This window comes from Aphelocoma coerulescens, chromosome 3, assembly GCF_041296385.1.
Source record: "Aphelocoma coerulescens isolate FSJ_1873_10779 chromosome 3, UR_Acoe_1.0, whole genome shotgun sequence".
Classification (NCBI taxonomy): domain Eukaryota; kingdom Metazoa; phylum Chordata; class Aves; order Passeriformes; family Corvidae; genus Aphelocoma; species Aphelocoma coerulescens.
In genome coordinates, this window is record NC_091016.1 from 3141492 (window position 1) to 3163929 (window position 22438).

Below are 22438 nucleotides of genomic sequence, written 5' to 3' on the forward strand. Positions count from 1 at the left end.
TTGGGAGAACTTTGAAGGGAACAGGAACAACCAGTAAAGAAGATTACAAAGAAGAACCTCTCCTCATAACCTACAGCAATCACTCCCTACTCTTCCAAAGTTTACTTCTCTCTGAGTATTAGGAAACAAAGTGCATGGGGTAAACACAACATTTAAGTAACAATTCATTATATTCCCATCAAAATACCAATCCTATTGCTCGAGTCTCTGCATTTATCATCACATTCCTTCTCTATCCACTATTTTGAAGGCTTTTATTAAAAATGGAAACGAAATTCAGTGTGTATCAGTTGCCTTTGCCACCCTCCCCTGACACTCACCATCTCCATATCATGCAATTTAGCTTTTAGCTGTAAATTCTCTTTTTCTAACTCGTGCAGTTTATCTGAACGGGCTCGTGTCCCCTCTAATTGATCTTCCAACATTGTCTTGGTTTCTAGCAACACCTGATTGTCTTCCTTTAACTCCTGCAAAAATTGAGCAACAACAAAAAATAAATCCCAACCCGAAAACATTTCCCTGCTCATACCAACTTTGACACCATCACAAGCAGTTTCAGAAACCTGAACTAAAACTGGGAGCTGCAAATAAATAATAAAAAATAAATAATTAATAAAAAGCACACTTACAGCAATTTCACACAAATGCAATTTATAAATTCCGATGAAAATAAAATCTGACATAAATTAGATGAAATACTCCCTAAGCCATTAAGAACAAATAAGGTGTTGATAATTGTAATTAAACCATCAGTATCTCTGTGATTTGGGCTGTGATCTGGAAAGAACTCCTGCATGTACAGCCCAAAATTAGGTTTATAGGCCACTGGGCCCAAAGTCAAGCCATGATCTGAAAATGCAACCACAATCTTAAATTAAAACCAGCCACTCTCAGGGTCCTGAGCAGCTTTCAGTATAGAGAGGATTTTTTCATAGCATGTGATGAAAGTAATGTGCAAAATACATAAATGGCAATTTTCCTCATGATATAAAGACAAAACTTTTCAAAATTCACCACATAGCTGCAAAGCTGAGAAAAGATCACATAAATATCCTTCATACTCCTCCCTACACAAATATTAAATTAGCTAATTACTATGAAGCAAACCCAACTAATTAACATCTCTCTGTATTAAAGCATGCTTGAAATAAACAATAGTTTACAAGCAATGAAAACATATAAACAAATTTTAGGGGGTTTATTAGTTCAAACAGTCTATGAAAATGAAACTTCCACTGCTGTCAAATCCTGTATACCAATCTGCTTTCCTTTACTAATTTTTATACTGTATGGCACTTGCCCATCAAATTCGGCATTTACAGACAGAATGATGCCCTGAAAAATTCCTGCATGTTGATTTGACTCCTAAATCACTAACTCATGCCAGAACTCTAAGTTCCCCTTGCCTGGTGTTGGCACATCTTTTTTTAGTGTATTTTATTCCAATTGTCCTGTACTCATTTATGTGAACAGCCTACATTTCCTCAACACTTGACTTAGAATATTGCCTTCCCTTAAGAGACCTACAGGAGGAGAAAAATTATTATATTTATAGCATCTTTCGAATTAATTCCTCTGTGGGTTTCTCAATCCATCCTTCACAGAGGCTTCCACTGGCCTTGCTAGCTTAAGAGCTATGGTGAACACTGCTGACCTCCATGCCATTAGACACAGAGACAATTCCCTAAAAACTGCCGTTTGTCACAAAAACCTGACTGCCATATCCCAGAGCAACAAGCTGCAACCCTTTTTCACATCCCAATGTTTTAATCTCCAGAAAAGCTTTGAAAAAGCCCCAGCCAAGAGAAGAATGGTGGTTGTGGATGATTTTACCCTGGATTTACTCACCTCCACCCTGGCTTTGTAGAACTCAATGTCATGGAGCCTCTCCTTGTAGCGGCTGACTTCACTCTCCAGCTTGTCCACTCGGATCGCCTTCTCCCGGAGCGCATCCAGCTCATCCCTGTACACCCTGGCAGAGCGGGCATCCGACAGCAGGTTCATGTTCTGGCACAGAGGGAGACACAGAAATAAAGGTAAGGCTGGACAGGACGTGGTCAAGGATAACACAGATCTTCATTGTTTAAATCAGGGTAATGCAGAGAGGTATCAGTGAATTCTGAGAAACACAAAGAAACAGTAGAATATATTTCAGAGGGTTAGTTCAGATGATGTATTTCCAAGGAAACTGCACTGGCCTTTTTCAAGGACTCACTGTAGTTTTGTGTGTTGCATATTCATGTATGTATTTAGGGTTTTTTCCCTCATTGTTGACACACAAAGTATAAAGAAAAGCCAGACAAAATTGGAGCGCTTTCATTTTAAGAAGATCCTCCCAGAGGATGCACTGGGGGCAAATTCCTTGACTGTAGAAACAAAAATATTAGAGAAGAAATACTAACCTAAGTCAGGGCACTTTTTTCCATCATACTATACCAAATAAAGGAATAAATTACACAAGATCAGGTTCAGAGTGCAAAATAAAAAAAAAAGAAACATGGAAACATACTTAATATCAAAGAAAGAGTGGTGAATTGTTCTGGTGGTGGCAACTTTTTTTTAAGTAATAAAATTATTAAACCCACACCTCTTGCTGAAGTCTCTTCAGTTCAGCTTCCATCTGTTCCAGTTCTTGTTTACAGTCAAGCAGCTGCTCAGTCTTTTCCTCACTTAGAAGAGAAAACACAAACCAGTTAAACATGGCCATGAAACTTGCTAATGATCACCAGGTTTGAGAACAAAATGCTGAGATTTGTGAGGCTTCCACCTTTAACCCACAATTTCAGGGACATCAGAGTATAAAATTTAGGGTTGCCATTATGACTTGGTTATTCTTTTGGTTTAAGTCTTTATCTAATATTTTAAATGTTAAGTCTTTTTGTAGTCCTTTAAATTGTTGTTTCCTACTCATGCAGCGTAGAAAACAGGATGTAAGAAAGGAATTCTTGCAATAAGGGACTTTTGCTAACAAACCACAGACAATACACATGAATGTGTACCAGGAGATTCACATCCAAAAGTCAACTCAGAATAATGTCAAAATATACATTCAAAAGGCCCAGATTCTTTCCAGGAGAACCAGACACTGACCCCTTGTCACAATCATATAAAGCCAATTTTAAAAGCACTTCTGTAGATTCATAATTCCTTTTTTCTTGCAGAGAAGAATCAAGATTTTTAGGTGTCTACTCAGCTGAAGAAGATACTGCTTAATAAGCTCAGTAATTTCATGAAACACATGAATTTTAATTTTATGGAAAAAACACAGTGTCTGTTTTAGTCTACTCAGAAACCTGTGCTAAAAATAATTTGACATAGAATGTTGTAATTCCTACAGGACTCATTCTTAACTTCCAACTCATTTCTCAATCTTTGAAAGATGAGTTTGTTAAACCATGAGTAAGTGCAAAGGAAATATTTAATTCTCTCACAGACAAAGAATACCTGCTGTTCAACATTCAACTGCACCTCAGAACAAAAAGTATTTGCTATTGAAAAACCTGCCAATATTGAATATTCTTAAAAGATATATTGCATACACAAATGTGCTACTATATTATTTCACATTCTGGAATACAAGTAAGAAACAAAAGCAGAAAAGGGGGAAACAAGAGAATTTAATGGACTGACACGTATAATACAATCTCAAAACAATCATACCAACAAAGAATAGGTATGTTTCAAACAAAACTAGAGCAGTTGTTTTTAAAAATGAGCCAATTTCACCATGAATGATCTTTTTGCAACCAGACATTGTTTGGAAAAGGTCACTGAGCCTACAAGCACAGGAGGTTCAGCTTTGCACAGCTCACTGCAACATCCCTGTCACAGCTCTCCCCCTCCAGAGGTGCTCAGAAACTAGGCACAAACACAAATGTATTCCACATTTCTGTAACTTTTCCATCAGCATCCATATTCCTGTCATTGTTCTACACGAGAACACACAGAACTCAACATTCAGAAAATGAGGTGTGCAATTTCCAGCTTTGGAGTTTCTATATTCCTTGGTTTGCATCCAACTGAAAAATCATCTTTACAGACCTTTTATATTAAATTACATCAGCTACAGTGCATATTAAACCAGGTATGAAGGTTCACTGCCAAAACCAGATTATAAATAAATTTTACGCTGAGTATTTTCAAGTCTGGAATTAAAGCAATTTTAAATTTATCAAATAGATGCAGCATTTAACACCAAATACTGCAGACAGAAGTTAATTCATCCAAGTCTAGTATTTTAAAATACTGCTACATGTAAAGGGAATTTATTTACCAACTGAATTCACGTAAGAGTGCAAAATGTGGACTGTTCTGAGCCATCAGTGTTGCCCTAATTGCACGCTTCAGCTACAGACTGGAGAGGATTGGACTAAATTATACAGAACATACCAGTGTTCACTGTTTAGGCTATCTATTAACTGTCAATCAAACTAATAACAGCAATTTTTTCACTAATTTTCTTGGTGCAGCTGTTTATAGAATATCCTGGGCGGGCTCATTGCAGGAGACACATAATAATACAGACATCAGGAAAAAAGAGCCCTATCTTTTGTCCTCTGTTCCTCATGGAGACCACGCTGCAGTGGGGGAAGGGGATCCTCGGACTAAATCAACAAGATCCTTAATCCAGCCAGCTAGAAATGATCTGATCAACAAACTGGGAATTGCGACTTATGCCACCTTCAGCTTGTAATTTAATTTACCTGTCTCCTCTCTCCATTGCTGAATTTAAAAAAAAATCTTTATTTGTGCTGTTTCTGCACATATTGAACCTCTTCAGATTTAGCATTTTAATTCAGAACACACACACACACTTCACTCTGCTAAAACAACTGACACATTGCTACAGGGAGAAGCAGATTCTCCACAGTTCTGTTATTGATCTTCTCTTCAAGTAACTCCTCACTCTGCTCAGATTTGCTCCTTGACCATGAAGACAAAGTGCCCAGAGAAACCTACTGAATCAGGAGTAGTTTTCAGGGGCAAGTACGTGTTGTGCAGACAAGAAATCTTTTACACAGGAACAAAGAGGTGGGAAACAGGAAATCATTCTAATGCAAAGTTTTTGTCCTATCTGCAATGAATTTAAACCATGAATGAACCATAGGTGAATATTTCCTGTTGGAAACAGGTCACCTAATCATGCCACTGAGAAGGAATCCCTCCTGCGCCATCTCCTTTTAATGACCACCTGGTCTTAGAACAAAAGGCTGAGATTTGTGAGACTTCCACCTTTATTCCCCAATTTCAGGGACACCAGAGTGTAAGATTTAGGTCAAAACACCATTATGAATACAAACAGAGACAAACACAGATGAAAAGTTGTATTTGTCCCCTGGGTCCACAAATCTTCTTGTATTATAAAAATACCCCTCCTGGGAAGCAACAACTAAAAGCAGCATTTAAAGCTGTAATTTACCACCGGAAAGGATGAAGAATTGGTCTGAAGAGGACTAGAAGTGTGCAGAGGCAGCATTTTGAAAGGATTTGAGTGTGTAGTGGTACTCACAGCTCCTGCCTAAGCCTCCTGATCTTGGCCTTGGCGTCAGCGAGCTCCACGCTCAGGTGCTGCCGGCTCTCGGTGCGCTTCATGCCGGGGGAGCCGCACGGGGACTGCGCCGCCGACGCGTGAGGCAGGAAACGGAGACAGTCCCGCTCCTCTGACAGCTCAATGATGGTCTGGGGAGCAGAGCACAGGCAAAAGTCCAGAGTGGCATTCACAGAGCCATCTCTGAGTGCATCATTCCTATCAGACACTGGAACGGCGTAAGAATGATGGGAAGGTTTTGGCCATAGAAGAAGACAAAAGCTCTACTTGCCCCTCTACACCCAAAGCAAAGAGCTGCAGCTCTTGCACAGGACCATCTGGTTATTTGAAATTTTATTTTTCACTTTAAATTTAGACTTTTAAGCCCACAAAATGACCAGTGCTCAGAATGGACTGGGTAATGAAAGGTGTGAATTCCTTGAAAACCATCACCTCTCGAAAATAAAGATAAACATGTATCTCTAAACAAAGTCATGCTCTTCAGTGAGCAGCAGCATCCTTGACAACTAAATAAAGCATCAGACCTACAGGAATATCCCTATTTCCTCCTATAAATAAAGGGGTTAGCCTAATATGAACATCTCTTGTAGTTTAAGGTATTTTTCCTTTGTTTTTTCCTTTGCACAAAGGCATCACCGCCATCCCCTACCCTCTGTTTTACTCCTGTCAATGCTGTGATCTGAAAAAAATGTCAAAGGAATATCCAGAATAATTGCAACACTGACATATGCACTCTACTGAGGGGCAAATCTGGGACCACCAAGATGATTCATAACTTGTAATTTTTATTAAATACAATTCTGTTCCTTGATTCTGACACGGTACAACAACTGTGCCTCATGATACGCTGCAACACGTCCCCTCCTGTGGAATGGATTCTGCTTTATCCCCCTCAAACCTGGACAACAGGATACAGGAATAGAACAGGCAGCTTTCAGTGATTGGCTTGCAAATTGATGGGTTATTGATTCCTGCTAAATGCAGCTGAAACAGCTTTGGATTTTCTGTTTTCAGCTACAGAAGAATGTTGAAGTTATTTCACATTTCAGTTACACAGAAAATACCACCTGCTATCTTTCCTACTTATCTTTTCTACATTTATTTAACAAATCTGCACAAAGGAACTCCCTGAAACAACTTTCTGGCAGTCAGGAAGCCTTGCTTTAACATGTCAGAAGAAAATTAAACTGTTAGTTAGAAACATCCTGAGCTGCATCATCTCAAAAAAAAAAAAAAGATTTCTTGTATTTCTCTTAAGCACCAACCCACATCCATACCTCTGAGTGCTCATCTCTTTCATCTATAAGTCTTTTTAAATGCAATGCCATATTTTTCAGGAGAGGTTCAACATACTCTTGTGTCAGCACAATGACATCCATCCACTGCAGGTCAAACACGTTTTCCTGATTATGAGTTACCTACATGGGGTGAAATGAAAGAGAAAAAACTTCCTCTTGGAATTTTAAGAGTAGAAAGGAAGCACTAAGAAAATACAGCTGCAACTCTACAGGTTAAATTCTCTAGACAAGGTATGAAAAAACCCATTTAAAATATATTAAATTATATGTAATGGAAGGGGGTTTCCATCTATCTGGAAGCAGCACCTTGTCCTTCTGGCAAGGTGACAATGACGTATTATAAATTACCTACCACATACATTGATTGGAATTGTATTTTATAAATAAATTTGCATACAAAGACTCCACTAAACTACATTTGCTGCATGTAACTAAGAAACCCTTAAAGCAACAAACTTGCTTTCTGGTACTGCTCCAAAAATGTAATCCAAAAATGCTCAATCATGAAATCTTTTGGTGAATCAAGTGAAAAAATAAAAGCCTTTTTTTGCTTAGTACAACCACTCAATATGCAAATCACATACTTGATTTACTTGCCATTGAACACGTGCAGCTCCCCTTCCTGCAATACAACAGTTCATCTCAAAAAGAAACCCCAAAATTAAAAGCAGAAAAACCCCAAAATACCTCCTGAATATGGGCTGCAACAGCTGCTCTGGTATCAAAATCCAGACTTTGGATTCTTTCAATAAATTCTTCTTTTTTCTGACACTAAAAATAGAGACAACTATTTTATACACATTTTTATGTATAATCACAAGTATTTTCACTCCCCTTTTGTATTTCTAAGAGCTTAAACTTATAGAGCTGACATTGCAATGGTCACATGGCTAAATTATCATCCAGTAATTCTGGTGACCAGTAAATCTGTGGTTTATGCCATGCTACAGTAATTATAACTTTCAACACTAATTAAATGATACAAGGAAAACAAGTTGAAAAGGGTTAAGGAAGAGGTTTCTTGAAATTGTTACTTATTCAAATTTTGTGGTAGTTTATTAAAAACACGAAATAGCTGCAGTAAGTGAATTTTCAGTGCTTTACCATTTCCTTCCTTCCTTTACAATATCAGGTAAATTAACACTACTGAAATTAGTAACCCATTAGAAATCCTACACAGACAGTTGGAGGTATTTGTGCAATAAGAGGTGTAGGGTTGTAGCCATTTTAATTGTCAGAATGTTCAGATTTTTCAAGGAATCCAACTGTACCACCAAAGGAAGAAAAGTTTTATACCACCACCCCAAGTATTAAAATAGTAAGAAAAGAGATCAGTAACTCAAAAATTTCATAGAGACACAAACATAATTAAACCTACCTGAACTGCACAACCAAGCAAAAGCAGGAGGAGCTTTTTTACTTCTTCAGTACCTGGTTCTAAGAAGAAAACAAGAAAAAATGGTAATTGTGCAATTGTAATTGGAACTTCTTCCCCTATACCTCAGAAAACACCAGGTTTTCTCATTATTTCCATATAATTTATGTTAACCTAGTTTAGAAAACAACCAGATGAGGAAAAGCCCATCTTTCAGCTCAGTCCTTTTCACCATTAACTGCCAACTTCCAGAGTTAACAAACACCTCAACAGCCATAACAATTCCAAACGGAAAAAAAAATTCAGCCCTTCAAAAAGCAAAACTTCAGAGTGACATTTTTAGAAGTGCTTTGGAGACCTACAATCAAGTTTTCAACGGTAATCTCGGGTATCTCAAGATAGTTACAAAAGGGCTTAAATTATCTGCCACTCCCAAGCTGGAAGAGTTCAGGTGACAAGTTCATTTAAATTCTTTCACTTAGGTGACAAGTTCATTTAAATTCCTTACAAAGCTGTATTAGATATTCATCTGCACATCTAAAAAATCAAAATATGTTTCCAAATCTGGCCTTAAGCATCTTAATCTCCTAAAGAAGCTTAAGTTAAAGAACTCTTTACAGATTAATAAAAATGTTTCTTACTTTTTACGTTCACAATGTCCTCATCTTGCAACTAAATATAGAAATATATTCTATATCTAGAACATAAATGCCATGAAGCAAATGCTTCAAGGATGACAAAATAGTTTAGGCGTTGACTCAAGCTGCTTCTTTTGGAGGGAGCTACATAATGTGTATAATCCAAATGAACATGGAATATCTGAGTTTTTCCAGAGAGGTTTCTCAGGTAGATAAACACATTACAAAAAATGTGGACTCAAATGGGAGAATTTTAATCATTTATTCAGACTTCTTGTATCCCAAAGGCTCGAGCTGTGAAGTCTTTTATGGAAAACCAGAAAAAACATCAAGGAATGTGCCTCACCAGAAGCTGCTTCAGGTGAAGAAGGGGAATTCCACCTGTCTGTCTTATCAATAAAGGTTAACAGGAATAGTGGAACAGGAGGAATCCATGCCAACAGTTCATATCCTACATTCACTTATCCCAATAAATTAATCACACTTTTTAAATTTTTAAGTAATCCCTGAGCTCCTCTTCACTCTTCATCTCCTGACTGGCTTTCAAACGCCTGCCTGAATATTGATTCCTTGTTTCTCCCCCACATTCCCCGAAGGACCAGGGCAAAATACTGAACCAGCTCAGCTTCCCTCATCTTCTATGTTTTTCTTCCTTTTCCTCCATCAGAACCACAGAAATAATGATTCTCTTCTACACCCTCCAAGCTGCTGCTGAACTTTGTCCCTACCCTGTGCCACCGTTTGATCCTCCCTGTGTTCACTCTTATCCCTTTCCCACCCTCTGCAGGCTTCCATCCTCCCCTGCCTTGCTCCCTCAGAAATATGAACTTTCTTTAATCTTTCCCCTTCCCCTTTGCCTCATCATTATCCCTTTGTAATTGAATTTAACATTTACAGTCACGGGCTGTAGCTGCTCTCCTCCAGTTTTCTCCTCCAACTGCCTTCCTGCCAATCAGCTCAGGAAATATTTCCTGATAAAATCCCTGCTGACCCGTTTTACCAAACCTCTACTCCAGCCTTCTCCCTGCAGTTTCCTCCAGAAGCCAACTGCTTCTGGTATCTGCTCCTGCCATCTGCAGTTTGGCATCTTCCGGGATTTCTCTACTCATCATTCCTTAAGTGCAAAGGGGAAAAACTGGGAGACATCCCTGTGAAAAATCACACCTCCAGCCTAAGTTTTAGTGGACTAAATCCAAGTCTTTATCAGGGAATTGACTTTTACTCCAGGGCTTGCCTTGATGCAACCAGATTTACACAGCAAGTGTCTCCAAAGGTCACCGAGGTTTAATTTCCCTGCACCTGCCCAAAAAAAGCTTAAAAATCCATGTAGGGATGAGATCCTTTTCCAAGCTGACACAGCAAGAGCAGTCCTAACTTTCAAAGGGGAAAGGTTCTGGATAGAACCCAAAAGAACAGGTCTATCTGCTGGTTCAGTCCAAACTCTGCGACTGAACTCCAGCATGGATCTGAAACACCTTCAAGAATGTTGTCCAAGCATAACAATTTCTTTTTCATGTGAGGGCTACGCTACAGGAAAGTCCAAATTTTCTCACAAATCCAACAACATCCCCATAGAAGAGCAAAGCACACACCAGCAAAAGTTCCAGCTGCCAAACCACAGATCCCAAAACACAAAGACAACTCCTTAAAAATGACCAAACCATAAAATTGAATGTATACAACTGAATGCAATATTATCCCTGTGGGGTTTGATAGTGCATTTTCCATAAAATGTCATCTTATACTACACAATATTGTTAAGACATTTTCTCTCAGTATTTTGAACAGAATAAAAAATGTCAACTACAAACCAATACTATGACCTCGGGTTTTTTTAATCTGTTTTTCCAGTAAATCTGGTTTCTAGGCAAATCCACGGAGTCTTTTGAAAACCTTAAGAAAGTCTGGAATCAAAGCTACAAAAGCACGATGCATTCTGCTCTTTTGGAAAGGAAGAGACCACATTCACACTTCTTGGTGCATATGACAGCAGCTGCACATATAAAAACTGAAAAAGCTGTGACCTCGGAAGCAAAAGCAGCAATATTCAGAAGCAGAAAGTAAAACCCAAAAGAATTAAAGCAAGATACCTACAGAGATGGGATATGTGCAGATGGGATACGGAAAATACCAACATTATGAGCCCTGGGATTGAGAAGTGAGGAAACACAGATGGTTCTTCTGGCTCATGAGGAACCCCCTGGCCCACAGACACAGAAGCATGGCAGAGAAGACATCCCAAAGAAATAAAAACAGCCAGGGGAAGCTACACAGCCTGTTAGAGCAGTTCCTGACCTCTCTGCTGAGGTGTCAGAACATCAGGAGGAGAACACCTGGGACACATTAGACCCAAGTAAATAAATTCTGCCCAATCCATAGTGGCTCCATGCAGGCCAGGTGTGTCTGCTCCGTGCTTCTGGAATTGAGAGCATGGTGCAGAGATTCCCAAGTGGCTGTGGATAGTCAGCTGGCTCCACACAGGCTAATTTTCTTGGTCTGAAAATTGCAACTCTCAGAGCTGGAAGCAGAGAAGGTGGGAGCATGGAGAAGACAGTATCAGTTCAGGGGAGAAAGCAAGAAGGCAATTGCAGTATTTTTCAGGTAAGGATGCAAGAAAAGCAGGAGTTTGGGGGAAGGAAAAACAAGGATTAGGAGCTGGATCAAGTGAGATGCACTGAACTGCCAATTCCCTCAGCGGTGACATAGGTAAAGAAAGGTGAAAGTGCAGTAGCTGAGAGTACATGAAACTTCAACTTTGTGCCATCAGTGGTTCCCTGGTTGCTGGGAAATGCACTCGGGCTCAGTATAAATCCTAGTGACAGCCAGGGCTGAAGCTGGGGCAGAACACATTTTTTACAGTGTGGACCCTTAGTATGGACAAAGAAAATCATTATTAAATCATTACTCATCATTATTAAACCACTTATCTGATAAAGTATTTACACAATCTTCTGCTGAAAGGCTCAATCCTATAGGAATTTTATTTCCAGTGAAAGAATATGTTATCACACCAGCATACACTTTCATCTTAGTCAAAAATAAACTTACCAGAAAAAGGATTCTTGCCAATTATTAGCACATTTGGCAAAGACATCATGATCAGCTGCTGCAAAGTCTCCTATAAAAGTTAATCAAAACATTATTTACATCATCTGTACATCAACACCCACTAAAGAGAAATTAGTATTCCTTAAATAGTTTAATATTTTTCAGGACTTCATGCACAGACATTCAATACTTAATTATTTGCACTCCAATTAAAAAAAATCAAACTTACAAGTTACTTCTACAAAAGCCTTGTTTTACTGGTTTGCACAATCATCTCACACAGGAAAATCCTCTTGTGGCAATGAGCTGGCTTAGGGATCTTAAGCCAAAGAGATCCCAAGTCTCAGAATGAAGCAAAACCCTTTAAATTTATTATGCTCATGTTTCCCTGACTAATGTATTGATACACATTTGTTTTATTGGCTCTAAGGTGCATTTCTACTGCAAAGGATCCATTTCCTTTATTTCACGCTTTCTTTGGCCTCACCAAAACGTGGATGTGAAAATCCCAGGGGTTTTTGCTGCAGTGACACTGGACCAGCTGTGAATATAAAGGTACAAACCCCTGTCTGCACAATCACATGGAATTTCAGCTTGGAAATGCCACACACCAGGCAGCAGCTCTGCCTATCTGTTCCATGGATTCCATCAATGGAGCTCCTGTAATGGCTGTAATCGGGTCAAATCCCCAGTCTAGACAGAGTCTAATTCTCCTGAAGCAGAATAGTCTTTCTCCTGTTCCCAGATGTTTATTCCCATCCTATAGTCAGGCTTTTTGTTTTTCCACAGTGACAGATCCATTACTATATAAAATGTTCCTACTCAAAAAAACCATATTCCAGAAGAGTCCAAGGCACACACCAGGTGTCATATTGTAGGCAAAAACCTAACACAAGTCCACTTGCTTTAGGTCTAATTGAAAAAAACCCTGTATTTCTTTAAAAACACCTGTAGAAATTATTAGCCACAGCTATACTTGAAAGTTCCCATCAGTTAATACAGGACATTAAAATTATATCTGAATTGATTAATAGTAGACTGCAAAACATACATTCCTTTTGGGCATACCTAAGAAAAATTATAAGGAGGGAGAAAACAGCTTTGACCTCCTCAAATATCATGAATTTCAACCAACCATGACACCTGTACTTCTCAGACTTTGATAAAGACAATTTTCAAAAAGAAATAAGACATGAAGTGCACCACAGAATGCTTTAAATCAATACAAAACAGATAAAATATAAGGCATTTACTGAGTATCAATAGCTACTATGAAAGAAAATCACGTATTTTTAGAGTGGCTTTTTGTTGTTTTTTGGGGGTGTTTTTTGGTAGTACCTCAAATAATTCCATGATGCTGTCATAAAGCTGATCATGTAACATAAAGCAGAGTCTGAGCAGCAGTAACCAGAATCTGTGCCCTGTATGGACATGATCACCTGTTTCCTTACAACACCTCTGCCTTGCTCCAGAGATGTCTGACACCTTTTCTGTCACTCGGTGTTAGCCTCAGCACTGGGTTAGCTTGCACAAACTTTGACAGTTCATTAGCATTTATTGTACTGAAGATTTTCACATCCTCAGTCAAATCTGCTGAGAGTCACGGAAGCTCACTGGATTAAACCTTTCAAGCCCACCAAAAATTTAGAATCACAGTCCTGAATTAACTGCTCAGAACAGTTCCACACTCTTACCCTGCCAAGAAAAGGACATGCTCAAATTACTGGTTCAGGACCAGAAGTGTAATTCCAGAAAACAACAAAGATGACACAGGAACAAAAAAAACTTGACTAATCTAACATTACACCTTAATTTTGAATGTTATTTTCTACCAGTGCGGGCTTTTTGACAAGTACATCCACAGCACTGATGCAATTATTCCCTAAATTGAGAGAAGGTTTTCCACAGTTGTAAAACCACATGGAACAAACCAGCATGGACAAGCTCACAGTGAGAAGTGTTGAGAGTTAGGTTAACACACTGCAAAAATTCCAGATTCCCACATTCATCAGTGTCTGATTCCAACACTCAATGTCCTCTCTCAGTACAGTGAGTGCTCTCCTGTTCCCTCCCCTGGGATCCCAGGAATCCCCAGGGAACACCCCCAGGCACGGTGCCTGTACACTCAGCTTTCAGGAGCGCTCGGGTGTGAGGCTCCTGCTTCACCCCAGCCTAAGGGAGGCCTCTCAGATTGATTCCAAGGCATCCATCAAGCCCCAGCTTTCCTGCCTTGGGGAATTTCACAGGTGACAGGAACTCAACTGACCCCTGTGTGAAACAGTCCATCCTTTAACACTTCCACTACCACAAAGCACAAACCTCCCTGCAGGCACGAGGGCAGTGAACATCTACACAGGCAAAAAACAATTTTAAATTCAAAGGAGCTCTCCAGTTTGGAGAGTAAATGCCTCTACTCCTGCTAGAACACCAGCCCTTCAGTGTTTGCGTGGTCCCTCACGTGTGATCAAAACCCTGAAAGACTGGGGAGGGAAAGGAGGGAAAACTGTGTAAAACAGTTGAAAGGGCAGTTTAATATAGCTTGGACCACTGAAGGCATGGTGACTGTTTCTAACATTTCTTACGTAAGAAAACTTTTTTATTTTAAAAAAGCTCTAATAAACTTATTTCTATCACAAAGGTTTGGAGCAACATCCACAATCCTGAATCATCCAAAGGTACCTAAATGCCAGCAATTCTGCCTGATACTGGAGCACTTGGACTGGTGATACCATGAGGCCAGTGCAGGACAGGGAATGCTTTGTGTTCCAATAAAGATCAATCCTGTCAGTGTTTGTGCCTTCTGTTGCACCAGTTGTGGAACACTAATGCCTGGTGGAAAACGACTTCCATTAGGAAAAGGAAAAGCACATGGGCCTTAGCAGGCAACACACATATCCATGCACAGAGGCTGCTAAGGAAAGAGGGCGGGAAGTGCTGGGAAGATGTTCCGTGGTTGGTCACGGCAGTGACAGCTGGGAATTCTCACTGCACTCGGAGTTTTGGAAAGCACACGCTATGTGTGCACCCAGGAGGAGAAGCAGACTGCAGCACAGGCTGGCCAGGATGTGTGGGGAGAGGCAGAGCAAAGGTTTTCTCCCAGGTCTGGGCTCTCCTGGCAGGAAGGAGCAGGGAAGTGTGGAAGGGCACTAAAAGTCACACTAAAGGGACACTGGTGACAGCTGCAGTGCCCAGCTGTGGCATGTCCATGTGTACAACACCTATCCAGCTCAGCATCCAGCAGGCACAGGACCAGCATCAAAAAGGCATAAAACTTCAGTGGCTCTTTCACAGCTCTGACTTAGATCCTCACTGCATTTACTACAAATTCCCAAATTCATTCTAAGCCCAGTAAATTTCACCATGTTTTTCTTTACAAAAATTCCATTTACAAGACTAAATGCACATGTAATAATCTCTCTCACTGGCACAAAACTTACTTCAACTCAGAAGATACCAACCAATAGTACTTAATGTACTACAGGAGTAACTGAACACACGAAGTATCTATTCTATAAACAGATCATCATTCATACAAAAGTGTGTTCACACCACCCTTATACCTGTAAATAGTGATAAAAAATTTGACCAGATATATAAACAACCATCCACACAAATATCTCTTGATGATCTTATTCCTGTTACCCTCAAAGCCGTAACTATAGAAAAAAGTTTAGAAATAATTCCAGGCAAAACATAAGACAACAAACAATTACTGACCTGATAGTAAGTTTTTATTTGTTTCACCAAAATAGACAAATTTTGAATCCTTAATGATGCATCATTGTTTACTTTTTTGTTTATCCTCTGATTAGCAGACTTTGGATTGCTGCAAAAAGAAAAGAAAAAAGAATACATGAAACACACACTACATTAATCTTTAAAGCTTTCTCTATAAAACAAATGGTATAGTTAATGTGCCAGCACAGCCATTCCTTGTCTTGATTACCATGCCTTGTTCTCCTCTCCACAGATCAATAAGGAGTTGTGGAAGATGGAAATAGCCTGAAATGTGTCTTTGACACAGCCAGCCAGGCCCACACTCTTGTTTGCCATCAATGCAGCCTGAAACTGGGAGCACCCACCACAGTTCCCAGGGAATGGGTCTGACAGGGAAGTTTTTGTGGCTATATGATGTTATTTTACTACCATGAGGCACAAGAAACAAAAAGTAATTTTTAACTTTTAGAATGACGATGAATATGAAACACATCATGCTAGCACACACTACACTATTTTAAATATATTTACAGATCATTGAGATGTGTCAACAAAGGATTATTAATTGGAATTTTTGTCATGTAGTGTCATATACTACCAGATTTTTCTCCAGTTTGTCTTGGCTTTGAAGAGGAAATCAGTCACTTTTTCCTTCACAAAGCAGAGAGGATCTGAGGAAATGCAGGTGAGTCACCCTTCTTCAGTACCTTGTAACACACCGAGCTATTAACACACACAGGACAGCACTACAACCATTCACTGGGATTTCTCATGGAAAACCAGGCAGAATCAAAGCACCCCCCAACTCAGAAATGTTTAAAGATTTCGTAAGGGATGGCCAATGTGAAGTTTCTCACTTTTACAAAGATTCTTGATGCAGTTGCAAAATGTAACTTTTTATATTTAATGGTATTATTGTACTGTTTAATGATATTATTATCAGATAAATGAGAGCTGGCTGGGATGCTGCACTCAAAAACAAACTACCAACATTTCCCTGTCAAACCAGGGCTTCCTGCAGGGATATGTGTCTGCTGGCTCTGGTTTTATTCAACATTGTCATTAATGATTTAGACAATGGAACACAGAATACACTTTCCAGAACAGCCACTGGCAAACTTTGGGAGAAAAAAAAATAAAAAACAACCTTCAAAAAATACTATGGCAATGGAGAATGATCCTGGGAACGTGCAAAAGTAATGGAATTCAATAACTCACACACAGGCGAAGGATTAGAGTCAGAATCAAATGCAGAAAGAGGAGTCATTTGCTATAAAACAAAAATGACCTGAACATTGTGTTATCATGACTTACTCTGATGCAATTTATCACTGATTGGTAATTTCACATACTCTCAGTACAAATTACATATTTTTCACTTATATATAAGTTCCCTACACAAACTTTATTTGCCTTTTACAGCTTGCTTAACTTTTAGCATATTATATTATTTTTTAAAGACATATTTATGTCTTTTCTTCAGTTTATTGCTATCAGCATTTCCTGGCTTGTAAGCACAACTAGAAATAATAGAAAAAACACTGCTGGGAAAGGAAGTCAGGTCATATAAAAAATGCACCTCCAACACAGAGACATTTTTAAAAGAAAAGCAGTAGGCACAGTATCTTTTTTCTGCAATTATTATTACAAATCTAGGAAAATTAGGACAGGAGTAATTGCCTCATTCCTAAATGCTCATCACCATGTTCCTAAAAATATTATGAACAATTAAAACACATTTTAGAACATATTAGCCAAACCATGTGACTAAGATGTGACCTTGGGTTTATTAGTTCAGCCAACCTGTAGCTGAAAAAGCAACTAAATGGGCTAAAAATAATTATGCTTTGCAGATGTAAGGACTGGACTCCTTTCTATGCTGAATTCACTCAAATTTGTTAAAATCAGAAGAGAAAATCCACAATAAATCCTGCTGACCTACAGAGATCAGCTGAAGTCTCCCATTTCTACATTCATATCTCCAAAAGGCCGATTTGGGCCCTTAATCTTCATCTTTAATCTTAATGACCATGGGATTATCTCTGGGCTTTTTCATCATCTTCAGCAGCATTTCTACAGCCACACATTTCAGATGCCTCTCCCTTTAGAGCACTCAAAACAGGGCACAGGGGTTTCCTGGATATTGTGACAGCCCTTATTTTAGCATCAACACAAAAATTAGTGTGCAACCACAAGAATCCAGAACACAAATGTCATAAAAGCTCAGGCTTTCCATCTCCTCATTTCAAAAGCTGTGCTTGGATATCGAGATTGATCCTGGATGAGCAAAAACTTTAACATTTGCATAGCACTGGATCTTCCTGACACCAGGGGATCAGACCAAGCCACCAGGGAAGGCTTGGGCTGCTTTTAACAACCTCACCTTCCTCTATGACAAGCTGACTTGCTTAGTGCCAAAATGATTCATTCCTGTAGCTTAAAACAGAAAGCTAGGGTTTTTTTGTTTTGGTTTGGCTTTTTGTTGTTGGCTTAAATTGCAGGAAGCAGTTTAGTGAGCTTGTGAATTTTTGCTGGGAAGACTTGGGCCACAGATGTGCTCTGGAACTGTATCTTTACCACTTGAAAAACTCAACTGTCCAGTTACAAGAAGCTCTGCTAGTGCAGATGACCAGCAATTAAAATCAGAACGTCAGCCTTGGGACAACCTGGTGCACAGAACAAATTTATTTTAGTCATTTTAAACTTTTTTAAAAGATTGTGGTAAAGGGCCCAACAAAACCCCGAACTCCAAGTTCCCTTAACATTTTTCAGTAGAACTTTGAAATAGGAAATGGTAACAAGAAATTTAACCCACTGTTTTTGAGGTTCAATAAAAACAAGGTAGTGAGACATCAGTACTAACACTACTAATCTCTACCAATCATTTTAAATTTAATGAAACATGTACCCTCAATAACTCACTGTTGGTAGTAGATTACTTTTTTGGGTTTTTGGTAATGAATGTCCTCTTAGCTCATTATTCTACAACCATGGGAGGTCAGTTGTCTTTGACACTCCCAATTAATAAGTGTTAGCCATGACTAGGATGAGTGACTTGGCAAGAAAATTGTTTCCAGTGCTTCCCAGAGTGAAATCCTGCTCCCAGCACCTTCCAGTGCAAATAGGACTTTACCTCTGTGCTACAGTAACTGAGATCTTTCTAACCACATCAGGTCATCAAATGATTATAAACACAGACTATTTACAGGCTGCCTACTAAAATTAACCTCATGCTGAAAAGCAAATGTTTAAAACTGAGGGATTCTTCTACCAAGTGGCCTCTGTGCTGGTATTTAACAGAGCTCCCTCATCTTCAGTCACCGATTTCCTTCTACCTTTCAGATTGTGTTAGAACTGTCAGGTTGGTGTATGGAACAGCCAAGCACAGAGCTGACAGATCCCTCCTCACACCACTGTTACTGAAAGGACCGCGATCAGGTCCTTCAGCAGGAGATTCCTTATTTAAAAAAAATAACTAAACCCACCTTCACTCCATTACTGATAACCAGGTCTCATTTTCTCAAAGACTCCAACCTGAATGCTCAGCAGTCTCCTTAATCCACTAAACAGCATTTTAAATATTCTTCATTTAGTCAATATAGTCCATCATCTTAAGTACTGATGTCTTAATTTGTCCCCCTCAAAGAGGAAATAATACAGCAGGATGTCGGCTACACATTTCCACTACATTTTTGTAGAATTGTATTTTTCAGGCTGGTCCAAGTCAGGGGGTATTAATTTTTTTACCAAGCACTTGAAATAACTAAAGTAATCTGATGTGCAAATATTTTTCACACAGAAGGATAAAATTCTAAACATGAACTGCCAAAACCTTATAAGAGCACCTTTAAACTAATTTACAGTTCTTGAAAACTAATTTATTAAATATTTCAATGAAATACTTATACCCATATGTTGAACTGTTGAATTGTTATGACCAGTAAAATGTTTATAATGATTTTATTTTTATTAATGCAAAGCAATTCTGTTTATTAGAACACATTAGGTCCAATGACACTGAAATAAACTGGACACAAATTAAATAATTTTGAAGATAAACTGCTTCCAAGACAGACCTTTATACGACATAGCTTTAAAAAGCAGCTTTTTAAAACCGTAAGATTCTGGTGGCTACTATAAACATTTTTAAGGCCATCCATGCTCTGAACTGCTCCTTTTATGAGGTGGGGATACTGAGCTGCTTCAGTGGCAAACAGCCCAGCAAAATAGGGCAAATCTGTCTAGAAGTCAATAGGAAGCAGAGCGGTAAAAGATACCCTTAAGCAATTTTACATTTAAGAGCAACCTACTTATGACAAGATACATTAATTTCAATAGCAATAAAACCAGACAGGAGCATCTATCCCAATAATGCATTAGTTTAAAACTCCTGATTACAGAGAGAACTTCAGTGATTTTGAAATACTACCAGTATTCAGTCATGAATCACAGATTGGGACTTCATATAATCAGGGATTATGTGTCTTTAATTTTTCATTGACCAAAATCTATCAGAAATGGGAATGTGATAGCTTAATGGCCTCATGCTTAAATCTATGCAGACTGCAAACCAGTTGTGTCCTCCCTTGCCATCTGTTCCTTGATGGTACTTAATGATTAAGTCTGGTATCATAACACACCCTAATTTGAAATATACCATTGTTTGAATGTATTTGGTGAGTTCAGTGAAATGCTACCCTGTGGTTTAGCTTACAGTAGCACAGCATTCACTTGTACAAACAAATGCTGCTTGCCTAATAAAGTTATATTTTCTGCAAAGTCCTTTTACTGGAATGCTGAGGTTCACTCTTGGTATCTGTCAAATACTTCAATAATTACTGCTAACAAAATTTTGGGATAGATTTCAAGTAATAAAGGGGCATCTTCAGTATTTACTACTGGCAAGAAAATAATAAGCATGCTCAAAACGTGTTTTACAAAGAGATTTAATACAGTAGCGTCCTTTTACTGACAAAACAATAAAAAAGTCAAAATAAAATTGGGGCTTTCACTGGAGAATAATTGGTAGATTTGACAATCTACCTTTTAGTTGTACAACACCTGCATTTCTGCCCTCAAGACTGAGCAGCAGCCAATGAACAGCTGAAACGGTCATGTAGCTCTGCAGACATCTGCTCAAACATCTGAAGATATCCCAAACACTTGAGATACCCTTTGCCACAAAATCAGTACTGATACCTCAGTTTAAGGGCACTTTGCTAACTCTGCACTTAGCAAGGATCGACTGTGTGTGCCCGAAGTTCAGCAGCTGCATCCAACGTTTTCTGCCTCGTGATCATGCGAGCTCTAGGAAGCCCGCCTAGCATCAAAAGTCTTTTGGTCCTTGTGCAAAACCCCGCTTCCTAGGATTATGTCCAACATCATAAACTGTCAGGAGGCTGAAGCCCTATGCCTACTTAAAAATAAAAACCAATCAAACCATGACCAACTGGCCTAACCCAAATGGAGTGGCTGGTGGGATCACAGGGAGCACTGCCAAGAACGTATCCGTGGATACTGAGCATATGCAGACAGCCTCCCTCCTGCCAGCCTCAGCTCAGCCTCTGAGCGGGCTCAACTACCCAGGGCAGCTGCACGGTTCCTCAGCAGCCTGGCTGGCACTCCCAGCACAGGAGCTGTGGGATTCCTCACGGCTGAGGGTGCTAGAAGAGCTGCAGCACAGGTTACTGTGTCCTGCCCAGTAACCCTGCTTCTTCCTGCTCCAGGGATGGGGACCTGATGCACATCACAACCTCTGCGTGGTCCCACTGCAGCGGCAGTATCAGCCTGAAGAGACATCCCCTCACATCTCTACACTCCCAGGTCTACATGTGAATAAGCCAACAGCCAGGCAAAATCAAAGTACATTCAACAGGTCTGCTGACTGATCTTTAGTTTCTTCCTCCCAGGGTTTAAAAAAAAAACAAACTGAGTCCAGAACAGCCCAAATTTATTTCTGTTCTCTTTTGCCTAACAGCAGTAAAGAAGATGCATGCAGATGAACAAAATGTATGAGAAAACAAGAAAGAAGGTAAAACAGTTCACCTGTCATTGACTAAGCACACACTTGTAGCTGAATCAACACCCCCCCTAAAAATCCTAATTTCCAAGTTTACAGAGCAACCACTGTCTTTATCATCAAATAGTATGAAATGACTTTATTACTATTGTTTCACCTTGATCTCGACTATTCTTTTCCTATCACACTAGAAGGTAGTATGTAAAAACAATAAAGCTTTCTGCCACAAATTGAACCTAATGAGTCACTGCTGACGGTACCAAGTAACCTGGGTGAGCTCCCCACAACAAATCAATGGATGTGGAGCAGCCTCTGCTCCACAGCTGGCAAAAGGTAATCTGGCTGCCACCAAATTAACAAGTGCCACTCACAGAAAGGAAAATCTATAGGATCTAGCACAGCACAGAACACTTAACACTGATACACAAAATAAACACATCTAGGTATTAAAAATTTGACAATTCCTAGAAGAAACATCAAGAAACAAAACTTTTTATTCAAGGAACACACGAAAACCAAAAAGTCTGACAAACACACACACTACTCCATCAAATCTAAATATCTTTCAAGGGACATCCTGTTGGTTTACTTGGTTGGTTTGGAGGGGTTTTTTAACTACAGACAATTTAGCAGCAAATCTCATTTGCAAAGAGACAATTAAACTGCTGTACTTGCACCACATCACTTTCCAAACCAAACTAAACCCCACAGGTGCCCAGGATGCAAGAGGGTACAGGCTAAAGGTCCAGAAAGCAAGCAGATGGACATGCCATAGAAGCAAAATACTAAGGATCA

General features: G+C 39.3%; 1 protein-coding gene and 1 long non-coding RNA gene across 17 annotated transcripts in view; one reads left to right on the forward strand and one right to left on the reverse strand.

Annotated features, from left to right (window-relative positions):
- The window catches only part of CCDC88A (coiled-coil domain containing 88A), a 65280-nt gene that overhangs the window by 33951 nt on the left and 8891 nt on the right, over window positions 1–22438 (reverse strand). For all 16 annotated transcript variants that reach the window (XR_011149574.1, XM_069008839.1, XM_069008849.1 and 13 more), the window contains 9 exons: window positions 15625–15733; window positions 11908–11977; window positions 8225–8283; window positions 7534–7617; window positions 6826–6966; window positions 5510–5679; window positions 2588–2669; window positions 1849–2007; window positions 321–467 (listed from right to left, as the gene is read on the reverse strand). Coding sequence is in view for 15 of the 16 variants with exons in the window: in XM_069008839.1 (XP_068864940.1) it covers window positions 321–467; window positions 1849–2007; window positions 2588–2669; window positions 5510–5679; window positions 6826–6966; window positions 7534–7617; window positions 8225–8283; window positions 11908–11977; window positions 15625–15733 (1021 nt within the window). In the remaining variant the exon portion in view is untranslated. The remainder of the gene's footprint in view (window positions 1–320; window positions 468–1848; window positions 2008–2587; window positions 2670–5509; window positions 5680–6825; window positions 6967–7533; window positions 7618–8224; window positions 8284–11907; window positions 11978–15624; window positions 15734–22438) is intronic.
- On the forward strand, window positions 11267–14627 carry LOC138107542 (uncharacterized). The gene is made up of 3 exons (XR_011149576.1): window positions 11267–11460; window positions 12338–12462; window positions 14546–14627. It is a non-coding gene; the product is annotated as an uncharacterized lncRNA (long non-coding RNA).